General features: G+C 39.8%; 1 protein-coding gene across 2 annotated transcripts in view; it reads left to right on the plus strand.

Moving 5' to 3' along the window:
• Positions 1-6087: 6087 nt before the first annotated feature.
• map3k5 (mitogen-activated protein kinase kinase kinase 5) overlaps positions 6088-19117 on the plus strand; it is a 76781-nt gene continuing 63751 nt past the window's right edge. The window contains exon 1 of one of the 2 annotated variants that reach the window (XM_037750618.1): positions 6088-7179. In XM_037750618.1, the coding sequence (XP_037606546.1) occupies positions 6744-7179 (436 nt within the window). In that variant the 5' untranslated portion in view covers positions 6088-6743. The remainder of the gene's footprint in view (positions 7180-19117) is intronic. The other variant, XM_037750619.1, reaches the window with a different exon arrangement.

A 19117-nucleotide genomic window follows, 5' to 3' on the forward strand; every position in this document is an offset into this window, starting at 1 on the left:
ATGGAGGGCTGCAATAAGTCTGTGCCTCCAAGTATCTATCTCCTACCTGCACGGCAGAACTAACTGAACTTCTTGCTGTTTCTCCGTGTGAGTGATTCTCTCCATTTCAGAGCTGAGTGACTATTTCATGGTCTGTGGCAGAGCAGAATGGAAAGCTTTATTTGCAGGGTGCAGCACGGACGGCCTATTGATGGTTAACTACACTCAAACCCTAACAAACTTCACCCATTACTCCGTACTGTTGTTTGTTTGTACGTTATTCTACTATCAAATATGTATGCATTGATGTTTTATTAGACAACATTGTCAAACATTTTCCAGACTTAGCAATGCAACAGCACTGCTATTTGGCTCTTGACATTTATAAGAAAGGTCATTATGTACGCTATAATCGAACAAGATCCAGTTGGAACAATTCCTAATCAGGTCATAGTGATGTCACAGTGTACTGACCACACCCTGGAGTACACCTCTACATCACAGATCACTTCAACTGCCGTTACGTTGCTCTTTAAAGCAACACTAAACACAAAGCAGGGCTTTCACCCATGAGACTGTGGTTCGCATCTCATGTGAAACCAACAACGTGTAGTTGTCTTTGTGTTCACAAGCGTTAAGTTTCACTTTCACTTTTGAAACATAGTTATTTTAAGCCAAAACGTAATCCTTTTCCCTAAACCTAACTAAGTGGTTTTGTTGCCTAAACCTAAACAAGCGGTTTGGTTTGTGTAATGTTTCATTCAGTTTTACAACATGTTAGAAGGTGTTGCTTTTAAGTTTTGCTTTCACTTTTACGATGTAGTATGCCCTACTGACCCACATCTATGATGCTTATAGAGAGCGATAATCTAATCGGGTGTCAGCTCTGTAGAGTGTTTTAGCATCAGCAAAAGATAGGGACTAGCTTTTGAACATTTAGCAGCCACGTATTTCCCTCAATATTCAATATGACATTCACCAGGTGGCCAGAAAAATGTGTAAATAAACAATTGTTTGCTAACAAATTCTCCATATAGGGTGATAATATGTCAGTGTTGTGTTTACAGCTTGTTTCACTGCCCACAAGTGACCAAAAAAATCTTTTAATACTTAAAAAACCTTTATGATATCCAGAACATTAATATAGCAGCAAACAACTATTGTCTATGTAAAGATATAGAGGAGTAATGTCTACCTGAGCAGAGAATGAAGTCGCTCTCCCTCTGTGTGTTTTGTAATCCGAGATTCTCTGTGCTTTGTTGACATAGCCGGGCCGGCCGCTCGTGCTTTTAGTGCATGTGAGCGTCCCTCACTGGCTAGCCAATTGCCGCCATCGTTGCGGAAACGTAGCGCCCACACTCTGGTTCCCCGCCTATCTCTGTCAGCACTTTCGCAGTTGTTTTCACTTTTAGCGATGTTAGTACCGTTAGCTGCGAGCCTCGCCGTCACCATGTTTCAAGACATTGAGAGGCAATAGAAATGCTCCCAATCCCGTATTTAGCATCTTTAAAGAAGGAAGCTATAGTTTTATATATATGTACTTTACATACTGTATATAGTTGTCATTCAAACTAGGCCCATATAGAAAAATACAGTTAAAGTGACAATACGTCAGACAAAACATAGAAGCAAACATCTAAGTGAGTGCATCAAAAAAATGACCTGAGTGTGTTATTTAGGGTTCTGTTATGTTAGTTGCTAGTTACTCTATAGATTAATATTTTACATACAAACTATCATCATCAGCCTATAAACTACAACACATTGTTAAAGAATAAACTAAAACGGCATGTAAAATATAATACATGTCAATACATCTGTAATCATTTTTGAATAGTATAATAAGCCTATATTACTGACAGTGGATGCTGATAAGACTTCCATACCATTTTGAATGCTGGACTTTTACTAGTAAAGGAGTATTTTTACATTGCAGATCATTTTACATATTAAAGGATCTGGATACGTCTCTCACCACTGGTAATAATGACCAAAATGATGAAAATCATGATATTAAAATAATAATAATTGTCTTTCAGTTCAAGCGTAGGTCACTGCAAGCACCTTGTCAGTAGTATTTGCATTCTGTAAAACCTTGAATATGAAAAAGCTTCAGGAGGAACTCTTCCTGCCTGAAGCCAGAAACTTTCTGGGGCTCAACGGCAGGATGCGGCGGCTCAGCAGCTCAGCAGCTCTGTGTGCCAGATGTGTCAGCAGTGTTGGCTGGAAGAGACAACTCAACTGGTAGTGTTTGTTGTCGTGGTTTTCCTGTTTTACTGTTTTACTGGTTGGTTTTCCTGATGTTTTCATGCCTTAATTATTTCTTTTTAATGCATTGAAGGCTCAAATTTTCATCTATCAGCAACATTTTGTCACCAGTATATGCACATATCAGACAGATGTGTGTGTGTGCGTGTGCGTGTGCGTGTGCGTGTGTGTGTGTGTGTAAATGAGGAAGACAGAATGATGTGAATAAAATTTAGATTTCCATATAAAAATGTAAATATTCATTGCATTCAATAATGTGTAATTTGACTCAGAATAATGTAACCTCTGCGTTCACAGCACTTGATTTGAGTGCCAATAAGAAGACGCAGCGATGCATAAATAGTTTGGGTGTGATTATGTGTAATTTGCCCTCAGCTAAACGATGCAGAGCAGACGGATGTGTTTAAAGGCGGTGAAATAACACAGCCCCGTGGATGTGTTTGGTTTGGCAGCCTCATCACTGAGAGCTGTTGGTTACTGGAATCTCAGGGATGGATGTGTGGTCGATGTGGGACATCTAGTGGCACAAAAGGGAAAAGACACTCTGCTGTAAGTATGAATTTAATCTATTGAATAGTTTATTAGTCTTTTTTACTTTTATTCAACCAGATTATGTTTTCTCCAAAGGTTGAAACTGTTTTGAAACACTGTCCTGTTTAATGTCTTACTGCTGCCACTGAGCAGCTTCAGGCCTATATATATATATATATTTATACTCCTCACGACATTCCTGTTTACATCCAGCTTATTCATTTGCAATTACTATTTACCACAAATTTAGATTACTTTATTTCATATTTATTTATTTATGTTATATTTTATCCCTGTATTCTAACTTGCACTATTTGATGTCTTTGTTTTTATTTGTGTGGTTTTCTTTTTACACATATTTAATTAGCATTGTTGGAGGGAGCGTGAGACCCCAGATTTTCCTTGACAACGATGATGGTTAATAACTTGATACTTGACAGCAAAAGTTATTTGACACAAAATCTGTGACATTTTCACTTAAAATAACTATAATAACTAACTTAAAATACATTTTTCTTGCTCCGAATACTGGATAGTTGAGTTAATATTTGTCAATTAAAGCATGAATCAACCTACAATATCAAATTTAATGCAGATTTCACTGTAGCACACTCATGTTGAAGACCTGCTTTAATACTGGATATTGTCCATTATATACAGTTAGTGTGTTATGTAGCAGCTGTATACAGTATAATGGAAAATGTTACATATAGCTGCTATATACTACTAGCTGTTTGTAGTACAGTGAGGCTACTCCACTGATGTCCATAGCAGCAACAGATGAATGAATATAATGAACAAAAACCAACTTCTGCTTGTAACTATTCCCAGTAATGTTGTAAACTTAACCGCCAATGTCAACTCTTCATACCTTTCTATTTTAGACAATATTTTAGATTCTGGTTTGCACAGATGAGCACATGATTGTAGTTATTTTGCTCCTGAAATAAGATGATGTTGTGATGATTCTACAGGATAACTTGAGCCTTTTGACTTGTTGGCTCTGCCAGCACGTCTTTTGTGATTGTATGAATATTTCTTTGTGTTTTAAATTATAAAACACTTTTTCATCTTATATTTGATATTGTGCAAACAAATGAACAACAATCACACAAACTAAAGTAACTCAAGAGTGCTATTTCACGTAGTCACAAAAACAATTTTTTTTTTTTTTTTTACATACTGTACAATTCATATCCTTTTTTTTATCCTTAAGCGTACACAAACTGGCAAATCATTTCTTTATCAAGCCTGGGTATGAGGTTTATATTTGATTTAAACGTAGAGATGTTTTTAAAACAAGAAAAAGACACACAACAGTGCAGATGAATCGATTGAATCCTTAAAAGAGTGAGGGAGTAATGGAAAAGAATCATAAATTACAATAAAACAATACAATTCTTTGTTGACTTTATGGCTTTATGAAATGAGTTGCCCTTTTGACTATGTTTTGGACATACTTTTGATTTACTAATTCTAAATCTAATCCGTAATACAAAACTGTTGAGCCAGGGCCTTTGGTATAAAACACATTGTCAGTACGGTGCCCTTTAAAAAAAAAAAAGGATGCAGATCTCGGACATCTGAGTTTTCCTCACTAGTCATGTCCTAGGTGATGTAGACCATCTACTAGTGGTGAGTTGGGGAAAAGACCATTAGGCTATCTCAAGTCTGAGAGGTTTAATGCTGGCCTTTCTTGAAGTACGGACAAACAACTGTGAAATAGTTCTGGCTCTTGAATCCAAGACGTAGTGTCAGGTGCATGCAGCCAAAATCAACGGTGCACTCTCATAGAAAAAAGATTGAATATATTACATCATCAGTTTCACGCCTGCCCACAAATGGTGTGTAGACTAACCTCTCTGGTCCTGAGAGAGGAAACAACTCTTCATAAAAACCCATACAGTACATATTAGCTGTATGTTTTAAATGTAATGTTTGTTAATAGTTTTATTCCCACCTGTATATCAATAAGCTACAGTATGTTCTTCATGTACTGACTTGTAATATCAAATCTTTACCACTAGAGGTCCTCCTTGTGACAGGAAATAAAGGTGCCAACAGGTCACAACAGGTGACACACAATTAATACAGAAGACAAGTTTCTACATGAATTTATTAAACTTAATGTTGCTCTAATATTTGTCAAAAATAATTACAAATCCAAAGTTTGCCACCTAGAAGCTGTGTTGCTGTTGCAGCTGTAATTGTTGCCTGAAACTTTTTCACAGCTGAATGATGAAATCTACTTTATAATCTGTTTGCATCAAACAAGATTAATGGACGAAACAATGCAATTAGTTTGCAACATTATGAAATGCTTCCAGCTCAAAGAAAAAATCATTATAAAGATTGATGTTCAATAAAGGGGCTGTTTTTCTGTCAATGTGTTTATCATATCAGCTGATAAATTAGTGACCTAACAATTTGTAATTTTCAGTGAACTGCTCCTGCTCCTGTAAATTCATGAGCCTGGTTTGGTAGCTCAGGGCTTATGCCCTTTTCCATCCATAGGAAGTCGTTGGAGGGAGGAGAGAGGAGATGGAGGAGGAGCCCAGTTGGTGTTGAGGAGTTTGGTTTTTTTTTTCTTCCTTTTCCTCATAACAAAATAAAATAAAATGAAATATCGATAAAAAAAATGGAGAGAAAAATAAATTAAAGAAAGAAAAAAAAAAAAAATAAACAAATAAAGAAAGAAAAATTAAAAAAAAAAAACTTTATAAAAGCCAACGTAACTGGGCAAGATCAATATCATGTGACTGTGTGTGTGCGCTTGAGAGGGGTGATGGGGTTGGCTGGCAGTCAGGGTGCAAATCAAATTAAAGGTCCCATATTAATAAAAAAGTGATATTTTCATGTTTTTTATTATAAAGCAGGCTTAAGTCCTATATAAATATTGTGAGAGTATCGTAACACTCAATCCACAGGGAAATACACACAGCCTGTTTTCAGAAACTCTGCATTTGAAACAAGCCGTTAGGATTTCTGCACATTCGTGATGTCACAAATATACAATATTTAGACCCTTAACACAGTTTTAAACGTAAACATTCTAAATGTGTCCCAGTTTATTCCTGGTTGCAGTGTATGTGAATAACATCAGCTGACAGGAAGTACACATGGACCCAATTCGTTGCCCAGCAACGCAATTCCGTTGCAATTCCGTAGCAATTCTGTCAAAATGCACTAAAACGGAGCGTTTCAGACAGAGGGTAAATACAGGCATATTCAGGCCGACAGTATGAGGAAAATAAAGTTTTTTTTTAACATTACAGCATGTAAACATGTTCTAGTAGAAACACAAAACACAAGTATGAACCTGAAAATGAGCAACATATGGGACCTTTAAATGTATTCCTGCCCCTGCTCCTGGAGCCCTCAGCTCCTCATATGGTCACGGTGTCCCCGCCCATGAAGCTCCAGCAGCAGACTCCCACCACTAGTGTCTCCGCCCAGTGCGTGAGTCTGGAAGATAACAGTGGAAACTGGGCAGGGTTTTCCTGCACATGAAAGCAGCCTTCTGTGTGTGCACACTGTACTTTCTCTTTTGGAGAGATGATGACACGCTGACTGCCTTTAACTTCCACTCGCTGTGACATTTTCCTGCTTCAGTGTTGCACAACTTTGGGAAGTACGCGCATTTGTTGTGAGCGCTGAAGGAGGAATGCACGGATCTGGTTGCTTTTCCTCTCGAACAGCGTCGTGACTTCGGCCAACCTGCTGTGTCTTAACTCTCTTGTGTTTTTTATCTGAGCCGTGCAATCCACAGTAAACATGCAGCATGTTGCGTGGTTGCACCTCTAACAGGTTTGCAACGTCGTGCCTGTCTGTGCAGAAGACGCAGCTCCATATTATGGGTAACCTCCGTGCGTAAAGCTGGCTCTCCATGGAGGAGGACTGGTGGTGGAGAAGCCTCATCATCACAACGCGCACTTTAAAGACAAGTGAGAAGTGAATATTGAAATATGATGAGTCAGGACCACGACGGGATCTCCTTACCGGTGCCTTGCTTCGGAGTGTGTCCCAGCAGAGTGAGCCTCGGTGGGGAGAGCTGCAGCAGCAGTGGAGGAGGAGGTGGAGGAGGTGGAGGGATACCTGCAGCTGGGACTTTCTGGCAGGACTCGGTGATCGGTGGTGGTGGAGGTGGCGGGTTATGCACGACTCCAGTGAGCAGTCCTCTGGATGGAGGGGGTCTGCTCTCCAAGTCACCGTGCAAAAGCAGGCCGGTGACGGTGGCCTACGTGGTGAACGGAGAGGCGAGCCAGCAGAACAACGCGGAGAGCATGGCTCTGCAGTGTCTGAAGGACGCCTGCGACACGGTGGGCAGCAAGCTGGAGACCGTCAACTTTGGCAAGCTGGACTTTGGGGAGACAACGGTGCTGGACAGCTTCTACAATGCAGGTGAGACAAAAAACAAAGCAACTTCCAAAACTGCTGACTCATCCTCTGTGTGTGTGTGTTGTAAATCCTCATCCTAAATACTGAGGATTTTTTTAATCCTTAATAAATGCATTTGATTTGATTTAATCTTTGCACTCCATTATAAAGATTAAAGGTCCAAATATTGTAAAAAAAGTGACATTTTCATGTATTTTACATTATAAAGCAGGTTTAAGTGTTGTATAAATACTGTTAAACTATAACAACGCTCAATATACAGAGAAACACACACAGCCCGTATTCAGAAATTGTGCGTTTGAAACAAGCCGTTAGGATTTCTGTCCATTTGTGATGTCACAAATATACAATATTTAGACCATTACACGGTTTTAAACATAAACATTCTAAATGTGTCCCAGTTTATTTCCGGTTGCAGTGTATGTGAATGAAATCAGCTGACAGGAAGTAAACATGGACCCAAACTGTTGCCTAGCAACGCAATTCCGTTGCATTTCCATTGAAATGCACTAAGACGGAGCGTTTCAGACAGAGGGTAAATACAGGTATATTCAGGCAGACAGTATGAGGAAAATAAAGGTTATTTTAAACATTAAAGCATGTAAACATGTTCTGGTAGAAACACAAAATACAAGTATGAACCTGAAAATGAGCTCGATATGGGACCTTTAAAGGGACTGTTTGTAAGAATCAGAAATGCTTGTTAACAGCGACGCATATGCGAGCGCGCATGGGATTCCGACCCGGTAGATTTATACGTGTAAGAAGTTACAAACAGTCCCTTTAATCTTTGCTCTCCATTATAAAGATTAAACTATACAAATCAATAGTCCTCAGTGAGAGCCAGTCACCCCTGAAGTGTTATTACTTCATCATGGTGCATGTCACAGGAATGCGCACCTCTCTTCCAAACTAGTTTCAGGGGGTCAAAGGTCACCTCTTTCTCGGAAACTGTTTGCCTGCAGGAAAGGTTGCTCTGAGCTCCTATAAACACACACACTCTGCATGTCAGGGCTTGAGGCTGCATGCAGCCTTCAGTTATTTCCACACTGCACTGAGTAAAGCTGGAACTCATTGAGCATCATTGGGGTTGTTTTAATTTGCTCCATAAATGTGGGGGTGATTGTTATATTTTCCTCCCCGCCACGCATAGTTTCCCCCCTTCCATTGTGCGCCTCCAGTATTGTGCCGGAGTGTCATGGGTTGAGCCATGAGGCTGGACTTTCCACTGGAATCTACGAGCAGAGAAACAAACTTGAACCTTGGCTGAAAGCACCCCCCACCCCCTCTCTCATTCATATTGTATGTGAAGTAGTTGGCTCCTAATCTTACTGGAAACGTTCAGATGTATAAAAGAGCACTGAGAAAAACTCTTTGGAAAGCAGACCTTTCAGGGATTGTGGTCAAATAGAAAGCAGCTGTAATGTACCAGCATGTTGAGGAGCCAGTGTTTGCATTTCACTCACATATTTGGCATCAGGATTTGTTCAGCAAATATTGCAGAAATATAACTGCATAGTCCAGATGCACGACTGCTACAAAGAACCACAAAGCCTTTTTAAAGAAGTCATTCTCTCATTAAGTCAATAAGAAGTCAAGAGTTTCTCACTTTCTAATAAACCATCTAGTGTGCAGTCGTAAATGTAAGTAAACATGATTAAATGGTAATAAAAAGCAAGACTGCAGCTATAAATGTTAAACATGTATTAATAAAGGGTTCTCACATTTATCCAGGTCTGCAGCTGTACATGTTAAAACGTTGTTAATGAGTTCATTTTGGTCCAGATGCACTGCAGCTCTTTTCCAGAAGGTCGGAGGTCAAACAGTCTGTTGTAGAAGTGTTCATGATGAACTAAAGAGCTAAACAGACAAACCTAGTGTGAGCCGGGGGGATGACAAACACCTGCCACAACCTGGAAACCCAAAGTTTGTTCTTATAAATGGCTTATAATTTATCTATAAAGCGGAACCGTTAGATGTCTAAAAAACTTTTCAACCAAATGTAGCCCAGTTTAGACTAAAACAATCGATTGGTCGATAATCTGCACAAAATCGGCAACAATTAGTCAACGAATTGATTAGTTGATCAACAGAAAAATGATCCCGAACTATTTTGATAATTGATTTATCAATGTTTCATGCAAAAATGGCAGAAAATGCTGTTTTCAGGCTTTCAAATATGGAGATCTCCCACTTTTCTGTTTTTATATCATATTAAACTGAATATCTTTGGGTTTTGGACTGACAAAACAAGACATTCAAAGACTTTACCTGGACTTTGATAAACTAGGATTGAAATTTTCACTATTTTCTGACATTTTATAGACCAAACAATTAAGCGATTAATCTAGAAAATAATCTGCAGATTAATCGATAATGAAAACAATGGTTAGTTGCAGCCTTAATCGGCAACTGTTTTGATAATTGGTTAATAATTTCAGGTCTTTTCAATCAACAATGTCAAACATTCTCTAGTTGCAGCTTCTCACATGTAAATGTTTGCGTTTAGGACTGTTTGCTGCACAGAACAATCAATATGAAGATAAGTAAGTAATAAATTAATCGGCAGACTAATCGATAATGAAAATAGCCCAGTATTAACCTAGATGACTTAAGTCTTTAGATGAGAAGCAGATTGAAATAAAAAGTGATTCCTAAACTGAAAAGTTGGTGGAAAATATAGTGAATATCGAGCAAAAACAAATATAAAATAACTCTAATTTGAGTTTGAGGCTGATTTGATACAAAACTAAAATGCATTAACACTGTTGCAATTTATGCACTAAAAGTTTTTATTTTACCCCCATCAGACCATCAGAGTTCTTCAGAATAAGAGCGTACCAGTGAAACCAGACAGTTGTGTAGTTTCCGTACAACACAAGACAGGATTGTTGCTTGTCATAACATCACGTTATTAGTTGTACAAACACATCGAGTTCTCTCTCTTTTTTTTGTTTTTATTTGGTCTGTCTTCCTCTGAACTACTGTGGAATTTTCCCATAAATTCACATGGGAGGGCAGAGGCATTTTCCCAGAAACACTCTATCTGCTCAAACACACACCGCTTCATCCTCTTCCTGCACGAGTGTGCACCAGAGATGAAGGCCAGACAACAAAAACCTTTAAACAATGAGCTCAGAGCCAGACTGAGAGCATGTGGCTCCCTGTTAATTTGGAAAGATGATTTTCCAGATTCAAATACGAGCTGTTCCCGACTGTCCTTAGATGTCCTCCTCACATGATGCTGTGGACTAAGAAGACATTTGGCAGAGAGATGGCAGAGGCTGATTGTTAAGCCTCCGGGCCACGATACACAGGAAATGTTTGGAAAGAATGTAGACACAAACTTTTGCCAACAATAATGACTAACCGTATCTTATCATTTAGGTTTTTCTTTCTTTACAGCCCAACTATTGATCACAGAGTCAGAGATCAGATCTGAAGTCATATTGATCAGGTGTAGGGTGAACAGTATGATCACATTGTTGATCACGTTATTGATTGAGACCAGTCAACGGTGATGTTATGTAAATAATAAAGTGGATAAACTACTGTGTACTGTTCTGGTTTCAGTCATGAAAAGAATAGAATCATCAGCAAAAAAGTGTATATTTTGTTAACAGTAGGGCTACAACTCAATGAATCTAAAGAAGCTATTTATTATTATTTTTCTCTTGGTCTATATATTGTCACAGGAAACTGAGAAATGTCCATCACAGTTTCCCTAGAGCCCAGCATGACATCTTCTAATGTCTTTGTTTTGTCCAAACAACAGTCCAAAACACAAACATATGCATTTAAAATGATATAAAACAAAGAAAAGTAGCACATTCTCACATTTGAGAATCTGGGACTAGTGAATCTTTGGCATTTATGCTTTCTAAATGACTTAGTTGGCAATACATTTTTTGCACATCAACTAATCAATTAAAGGTGCTAAATACGAGATTGGGAGCATTTCTATCGCCTCCACACGGCTCGCAACATGGCGAGAGCTGAGTCGCCGTCTCATAGCAAACAGTGCTAACAGTGAAAACAAAGGCAACACTGCTGACAAAGCTAACAGGGAACCGGAGGGTGGGCGCTATGCTTTCTCAATGGTGCCGCCGGTCGAGAAAGCGTTATCAGCTGTAACCGCTGTATGAGAGCAGTCCAGAGCGGCGACTGTGATCTAGCCAGTGGAGCATGCTCATATGCATTTACATGCATTAAAAAGGTGCGTGACCGGCTCGACTATGTCAACAAAGCAAGCAGAAGCTCAGATTACAACACACACAGAGGGAGAGTGACTTCATTCTCTGCTCAGGTAGACATTACTCCTCTATATCTTTACATTGCAAATAGTTCTTTGCTGCTATGTTAATGCTCTGGATATCGAATTTAGCACCAACTTTAATCAACTAATTGTTTCAGCACCACTTGACATTGTTAGGGCCTCTATACGCCGCTATAACATGACAGGTTAATTTCATGTCAAGCTGTGTGGGTTGAACGCTATCTTGGCCACAATCTGTGTCCGATCAGTTTTGAGGCATGTCAGATTGACAAGTTGTTCCTGATTTTTTTGTCTTTGGTTGCTAATCTCTAATTTAGGCAAACGAAAAAGATGTGAAAGTATGCTTGTCTCACAGTGGGGTCTATTGGACCACCAACTTGTATTGATGATCAAAGAATAATACACCATGTTACTCTCACAACTATCAACTTCTATCTCCAAAAATTGCAGTTGAATGGCTTATCTTTACTCAGCAATATGGCTGAACTCTATATTCTGTTTTCATAATGTGTCCATGTTATCCCTGCCTTAATACATGTAATGTAGTTGCAGCAACAGAGACTAACAGTGATAATCAGTGAAGCAACTACTCCTAATCCACCTTCTCAAAATCCATTTTTGCTGCAGTGACTTTTTGCTTCCAGTTGTCTCAAAGAGAAGCTTTCTTTCTAGCTCACCAAAAAAGCAAAAGATCGATACGCTCTCCAGCATCTGTCAGAGCTGCTGCTTCACTCCTCCGTCTGGTCTGACTCATTGTGAGTCATTGTTACAAGTTATCCAAGCCTAACTGTAGAAACCCCCAAAAACCACCCTTTTGTTGAGTGTTGACCACACACATCCACTGAGTGAGCAAAGTGCATGATGCTGTAGAGTGATTTTTAAATGCATCAGACTGCTTCTGTTGAACTGACCTCATGTCACTGTGAACTGCAGAGGGAGAAGCTGCATTCAACATTTCTGAATCATCGCCCACCTCTTAAATTTGCGAGCGGTTCAAAGGTCTGTTTCGGTTGGAGTACAACCAAACCAATCATCAGCTTTTATAAAGTAGGTGGGAATAATGGTGGTGATGTAATCTAATGGCGGAAGTCCCAGACTCCCAAATATGTCCAGGTGTCCAAACAAACATGGCAACAAATGTAGATGCAGTCGCAGCTAGCGAAGGCTACTGGAAATTAACTTACTTGGATAACAGCTCTGAAATGAGAACCATGTTTATCTGGGTGGCTGATGGAGCTAGTGTACCTTTTTGTGTCTTTGCATCAATTCATATTCCTCTCATCGACTGGAGAGTAAGTCCAACGTTGGGTCCTCTATCACAAGCTGCAAAGCACACTGTCCCTTTTTGAATTGCTGCGTCTGACAGTAGGCATTTGTAATATTGATTTGCATAATAAAGAAACTCCATTGTTAACTAGCCAGGCTTGTTGTTAAAACATACCATCAGATTATATACTGTTTGTCTAATATTATGTTTTGTTTTAACAGAAGGAAGCTTTTCTGTAGTCTCATTAATTCATTTTAAAAAAGGATCCTCCAGGAACCCCCTTTTGAGTATTAAATGTTCCTCCGGTAACCTGGAGGCTCTCCTAATTCCGAGAGTGCACTGTGTATCGAGGGAATCTGTCTAGAGGTGTTTGTTGCTGTTGTTTTCCTCTGATTAAATAATGAAATAACACATCTGGCACTTGAGACAATGAGTCGGCAGGATTCAGAGCTTATAGTAGAACCTCTCTTGATCGCATTGATAGAGGATCAACTTAAATAAGCTGAGAGGTTTTGATTGATGGAAGTATTAAACCATTAAGGAGACTTGCTCAATATGTTTCTAAAGGCACATTACTTTGATCGATATGATGACAAATGACAATTCATACTGATGCACGTTGACAGCCAAAGCAACAACAAATAATTTGTTTCTGAAATATGAAAAAGAAATGATTAGATGGTTAGTAATGCTGTGGATTTCTTCATGAAACGTATTTGAATGATTTCAAACCAACATGTAATTCTGTGTGGGAGGGAAGCTTCACAGGGCCTGGATACCCAGTTAGCAGCAGTTAATATTTATCAGGGATCAATTGTACAGGCTGTTCCATCTGTATTAGCGAGTTGGGCATTCGGTCATAGCTGTGGTATGCGGAGCTTTATCTCTCCAGTCGATCATTACGCTGTGTTACTGTGTGATTTACAGGGAGCACAATAGGTTTTAGAACAATTCCTGAGCACTTTGAAAGCAGCTTTTTCGTCAGTCTGAGTGTTTGCTTACCTCTTGTTTTGTACTCGACTACACCGCTCGCCGCTCTGCCGCAGATTATTTTCAGGCTGTCCACTTGTGCTCTGTTGTAATATTGAGAATGCTGAGAGAAGCACATTGTTGAGCTCTGAGGTGAAGTGGTCACAAGCTAGAAAAAAGATTTGAAAAGCATGTTAGCCACTACAACATCACTAAATGCAAGCAGACACATTTTCTAACAGATGCATCTGTAAAGCCTGCAGTGGCCCTTCACTACCTACCCCTGAAGAACATTACTGTTCACCGACGTCAGACTCAATGAGAAAGTTTACAAGGGTTTAGTTGTTTTAAATGCGGGTGTGACTGAGCCTTGACTGGGCAAATCTGATTTAGATTTACTTCCCTGATGAAGTCTTGCGAAAGAATGCATCTAATCTAACAAAAATGGAAGGAATCTCTGCCTGTATGTGGGTATGTCCACGTATCTCAACAACCATTCATCCGATCGACTTCAAACTTGGCGAGTGTATTGTTGTGAACCCAAGGAAGTGCACTGTCGGGTGCATGCTCTTGAGATCTAAAGGGCATATTTATTAATAGTGTGTTATGTGCACACTGTGTAGTATATTGAGGGGAAACCTTAGACTGTATAAAATATGGACGTAGTCCCAGTGACCTGAGAGCAGTGCAGAACGGCGGGCGTGAGTGAGCCAGTGGGTCACGCTCAGACGCACTAGCATGCACTAAAAGGCACACGTGGCCGACCCGGCGATGTCAACAAAGCCCACGGAAACTCTGATTACAACACCCACAGAGAGAGAGTGACTTCATTCTCTGCTCAGGTAGACATTACTCCTCTATATCTTTACATAGACGATAGTTGTTTGCTGCTATAATAACGCACTGGATATCGTATAGAGTACCCTTAAATTCTGTGACTTTACTAGAAGAGGATCATTTTCTACCAATTCCTATCTAGATTTGGTCTTTTTGATGTTTTCTAATGTATGTTTAAATATTCTAACAAGTAAAAAACATAAAATCTAAACGGTAGAGCCAAACAGGGCACAGATGTAATCCTTGCACAGCAGGCGAGGTCCCACTATGTTCAGTGTCAACACAGCCGGGAGTCAGCTGACAGCTTCTTGTTGAGAGCGTCTCGGGAATCACCAGCATAAGATTGTACACTCAGCTTCCCGACAGGGAGGCCGCTCTGCTCTGAAATCCCATCAGCTGGCCCTCTGCTAAGTTGTTTATCCTCCCTCCTGTTTACTCTGCATGCTTGGCTGCTCGACAGAGGTGAGAGAGCACAAGGTCAGAGGGATTTAGCCCACAGGCCACTCAGTGGCGTCTGGGGAAAAACGACTTCACCTCGCTCGGAGAGGTAGACTGTTGGCACAAGCTGTTTTCATGCTGGTATTTCTCAACAGGAAGTGTGGCGTAGCCTCAGAATCGGAAGCTAACAGTCTGTTCTCCTTCATTCATTATTGTTGTGAAATCTACATTACAATGGAAGCACGTCAGCGATAAAACACTTCATCTCACTGTAATATCGCAATAGGTTTTCTTGCTTTGACATTTTCACATGCTCTGCAGACTAATAACAGTAATCCCTATATGCATCATTTCAACATCAAACAGCCTGTTAAAGAGGGTATTCTTCATATAAACATGTTGTAAGTGTAGTATACAGTTGTTGGATAAACCCTGGGGTAAATCCCTTAAGAGCTCCTCAGAGAAATGACAGGAGGCGGTGTATTAAAGCTGCCTTTCAGGTCTTATCAGGGGTTCGTTTCAGGTGAAAGGCAGCAGGAGCGGGCAGCCAGCGTCTTTAGAAAGCAGTGGAGGGTGAGAGAGAGTGGCTCATATACTCTATCAGTGTGATGATAAGGTACCAGGAAGCAGTCAGTGGCTCTACCTACCGCAAAAGATCGGTGGGATTACTCTGTCGTATGGGCACTCAGCTGGGAAAAGTATATCTGGAGCTGTAACGTACAAGTTGAGGGACATTTAAGTACTTTGATTTAAAGGGGAAAAGATTAAATAATAGAGCAGAAAAAAAACATTGGTAAAACAACTGTTACTTGTTTTTTTGTTTTTCTCCTCCTACATACATATATCCACCTTAGAGTATCCAATAATAAGATTGTAGCCAGGCTCCATTTGACAGAGGTGGTGTTACTCATCAGTACTTTACAATACTCTTCTCACGTACGCAGCTTTAGGCTGGTTGGTTTCAGTGTTTGGATTCTGCACATGCACCGCAAAGGTCACAGAGTGAAGCAGATATAAAACTGTGTGTTTGATGAAAGTAGAAAATGGGTGGTTGTGGGAGGAGAAAATTCTTTTAAGATGCCGACAGAGAAAGAATTTTACTATATAAACTACAAGTTCAAGGCGTTTGTTAAGGTGCGCCGTAAGTTTAAGCACCAGCAGAGTTTCCTCGTGTTTCTTTTCTTCTCATACTTAGTTACTCAACTGTAGGCTGCCAACACCCCTCTGGACATTAACAAATTATGTAAACTCACCTCGTTTTAAGGAAGCTACTGCAAATCATGTTAATGCTTTCACCGAATGATTACCATAATGTGGTTATTCACATAGTTAAGTTAACTTTGCATGCAAATACTGAAAGTCTGGAACATCTTCTAGCAAATATTTGAGCTAAAACTAGTGTCAGCATGCTAAAATGCTCACAATGACAATCCTAACATGTTGATGCAAAACAGATACCAGTTTAGCTTGTTTACAATTTGAGTTTAGTGTGTTATCATGCTAGTATTGCATAGCATGCAGGGTGAATGTTAATGTTTTTTAATTGCACGCTTGGGCAACTGGGTCAGAAATATACTTGCCCGAAGTATATTTTTACTTGGCCCCTATACGAATTGTTTTATTTATTAGTGGTTATCAAATAACAAGAAAAGACTTAAGTTAATTATCATGTTTAATCTAGATTTAAGGCAAAGCAAGGCAGCTTTATCTGAAAAGCACATTTCAGGAACAGGGCAATTCAAAGTGCTTTACATAAACATTCAAGAACATTGTGACAAAGTGCAAGTAGGGCAGTTTTGCCCACATCCTCTAACGCCACCCAACTAAACTCCTGTTTCCAGGACAACTGAAATGCTGGCTTGTGCTTCAGCTTCAGCTCATAAACTTTGTCGTTAGACACCGCCAATTTTTTTCACGAGTGCCCGATCGGTACTGCACATTTACAACTCTCAACAGAGATGAGAAGGAGCTCCTTAGCTACTTCCATCAGTAGCTCCTGGAAAATTATGCATTTGAGTTGCTAGATTTAGTAGCCCGAAGTGGCATTACACGTGCCTCGGGCAAGCGGGTAATCCTTATTGTTGAGCCCTGGCATGCTAATTAGCACTAAACACAAAGTACAGCTGAGGCTGATGGGAATGTAATGAGTTCTGCAGGTATTTCGTCATGAAAAATTGGACAATGAGAGGAAAAATCGAGGGATCACAGAAGTCACATTGTCTGGGAACATGAATATCTTTACAAAATTTTGTAGTAATACATCGGTAGATCTTGAGATGTTTCACCAGATAAGTAAAAACCTTGACATGTTGGTAATGCTAAAGAAAAAGTCAGAGGATTCATCTTCCTGGAACATGAATATTTGTACAAAATTTCATGGCAAATCATCAAATAGTTGCTGAGGTATTTCAGTCTGGAACAAAGTGACTGACCGACTGACTGACCAACATTGTCATCGAGCCATGTTAGCGGCATGGCTAAAGATCTGGAGAGTATCTAAAGGCAACAGGCTACAGGCAACTTCATACACTGACATCTGACACTTTGCAGTTACTTTTACAGTTTTCGTTTTTAAAAAATACCATGAAATCCTGTATGGAGATTTGTATATCAATCATGCTGGTGTTTCAGATTGAAAAGCTCATCTATTCCTCTTTTAATGATGTTCAGGTGAATTTGTATACCCTATTTCCTGCTCAGTGCAGCTTTATTTCAGAGCAGCATTTTGCAACTAAGCACAGCAGTGCATGCAAAGTAATTGTGATAAATGTTGACACATCGTTTACTTGACATAAATAGAAATTCCTCTTGTTTCAGCGAATTCTGTAAATCAAGGAGGCAAGTTGGGGCAACAGCAGCACGAGTTTCTCACGGCGTGTTTGTCAGCTGTGGATGAATTCACATTCTGTTCTCAGCTATTTTCCCCCTCGGGGCCATGGCACTGCAGTTTGTAAAATCTCTGTGTGTGTGAAGAGGCAACAAAGTCCAGCAGAGGTAAAAAAAAAAAAAGGGCAAGTCTGCCAGGAGAACGGTGAAACTGGAAGGTTGGTCTCATTTCCTGCATCGTGGTGTTTTCAGGGTCGTTTCTTTCAAGCACACTTGTGTCTAAAAATAAAGGGAGCATTAATCTCTCTGCTTGGGCAGGGCATCCAAACTACAGAATAACTATTGTGTAGTATTTCCCATATTATCCTCTGGGAGAAGAGATGTATTTGTGGACAGAAACGCTCAGTTGAAAGACTTGTATGGTGCTTTTCATCCATTCCCAGGGTTGTATTTTTGGGAGAATGCCTCCACTGGCTGTACGTACTTTGTGTGGCTTTTTGGCTTCACATGTAGCTGAACCTGATCTGGAATTCAATATAAATGTTTGACCACTTTCTGAGACGATTTCCACTATCAGTTGTCAGTGACACATTTGTTTTGCTCCAGGCCTAGGTGAATGCATTTTTAATCTGAGTTTGTATTTGTTTTTGACTCTTTCTTCTGTTTATTGCAAGTGGTAGAGAAGCAAATTCAAAAACCTAAACAGCAACACTGAAAATGTCATTCCGCATGAGTAACACAGTCTTTCAGGGGGACGAACATGCACCGCCTTGTTTTTACCTGAAACTGTTGCAACATTAGTTTCTGTAATTTTGACATTTCAAGAGCAAGTTGGTGAGATGTGTCATCTTAATAAGGTTAGCAAAAATCTGATAATGCGTGTCTGACATGTTTTGAACAAAGCCTGCTTTCCAAAGAACTCAACATAAATCCAAAGCCAAGATATATCATGCACAGCGCTTTCCAAGTCCTTTGGCACAAGTCTCACAGCTCATGTCTTTTAGAGAAAGTCAAGTCTCAAGTATTCATAAGCAAACTGAAATCAAGGTGCAAAGCTTTCTGTTTCAGTATTTTAGCAGCAAGACTTGAATGTTTCAAGTAAACTCTCAAATTCACCACTAGTGGCAGTAAGAAGCGATATTTTGATTATCGGGGTCTTGTTTTGTTTTCATCTCCAGCCCGTTCTCATTCCCAGGGAATCTAATACCTATGCTTTGTCACGGCCGTCAGGGACACTGCTGCACAAGGCAATCTGTCGCGGCGGTATGAGATGCACCACGCCTTCCATAAACTACAAAGTAAATCCATCTGCAGCAACAGTAAACACT

The sequence above is a fragment of the Sebastes umbrosus genome, chromosome 18, assembly GCF_015220745.1.
Source record: "Sebastes umbrosus isolate fSebUmb1 chromosome 18, fSebUmb1.pri, whole genome shotgun sequence".
NCBI lineage: Eukaryota > Metazoa > Chordata > Actinopteri > Perciformes > Sebastidae > Sebastes > Sebastes umbrosus.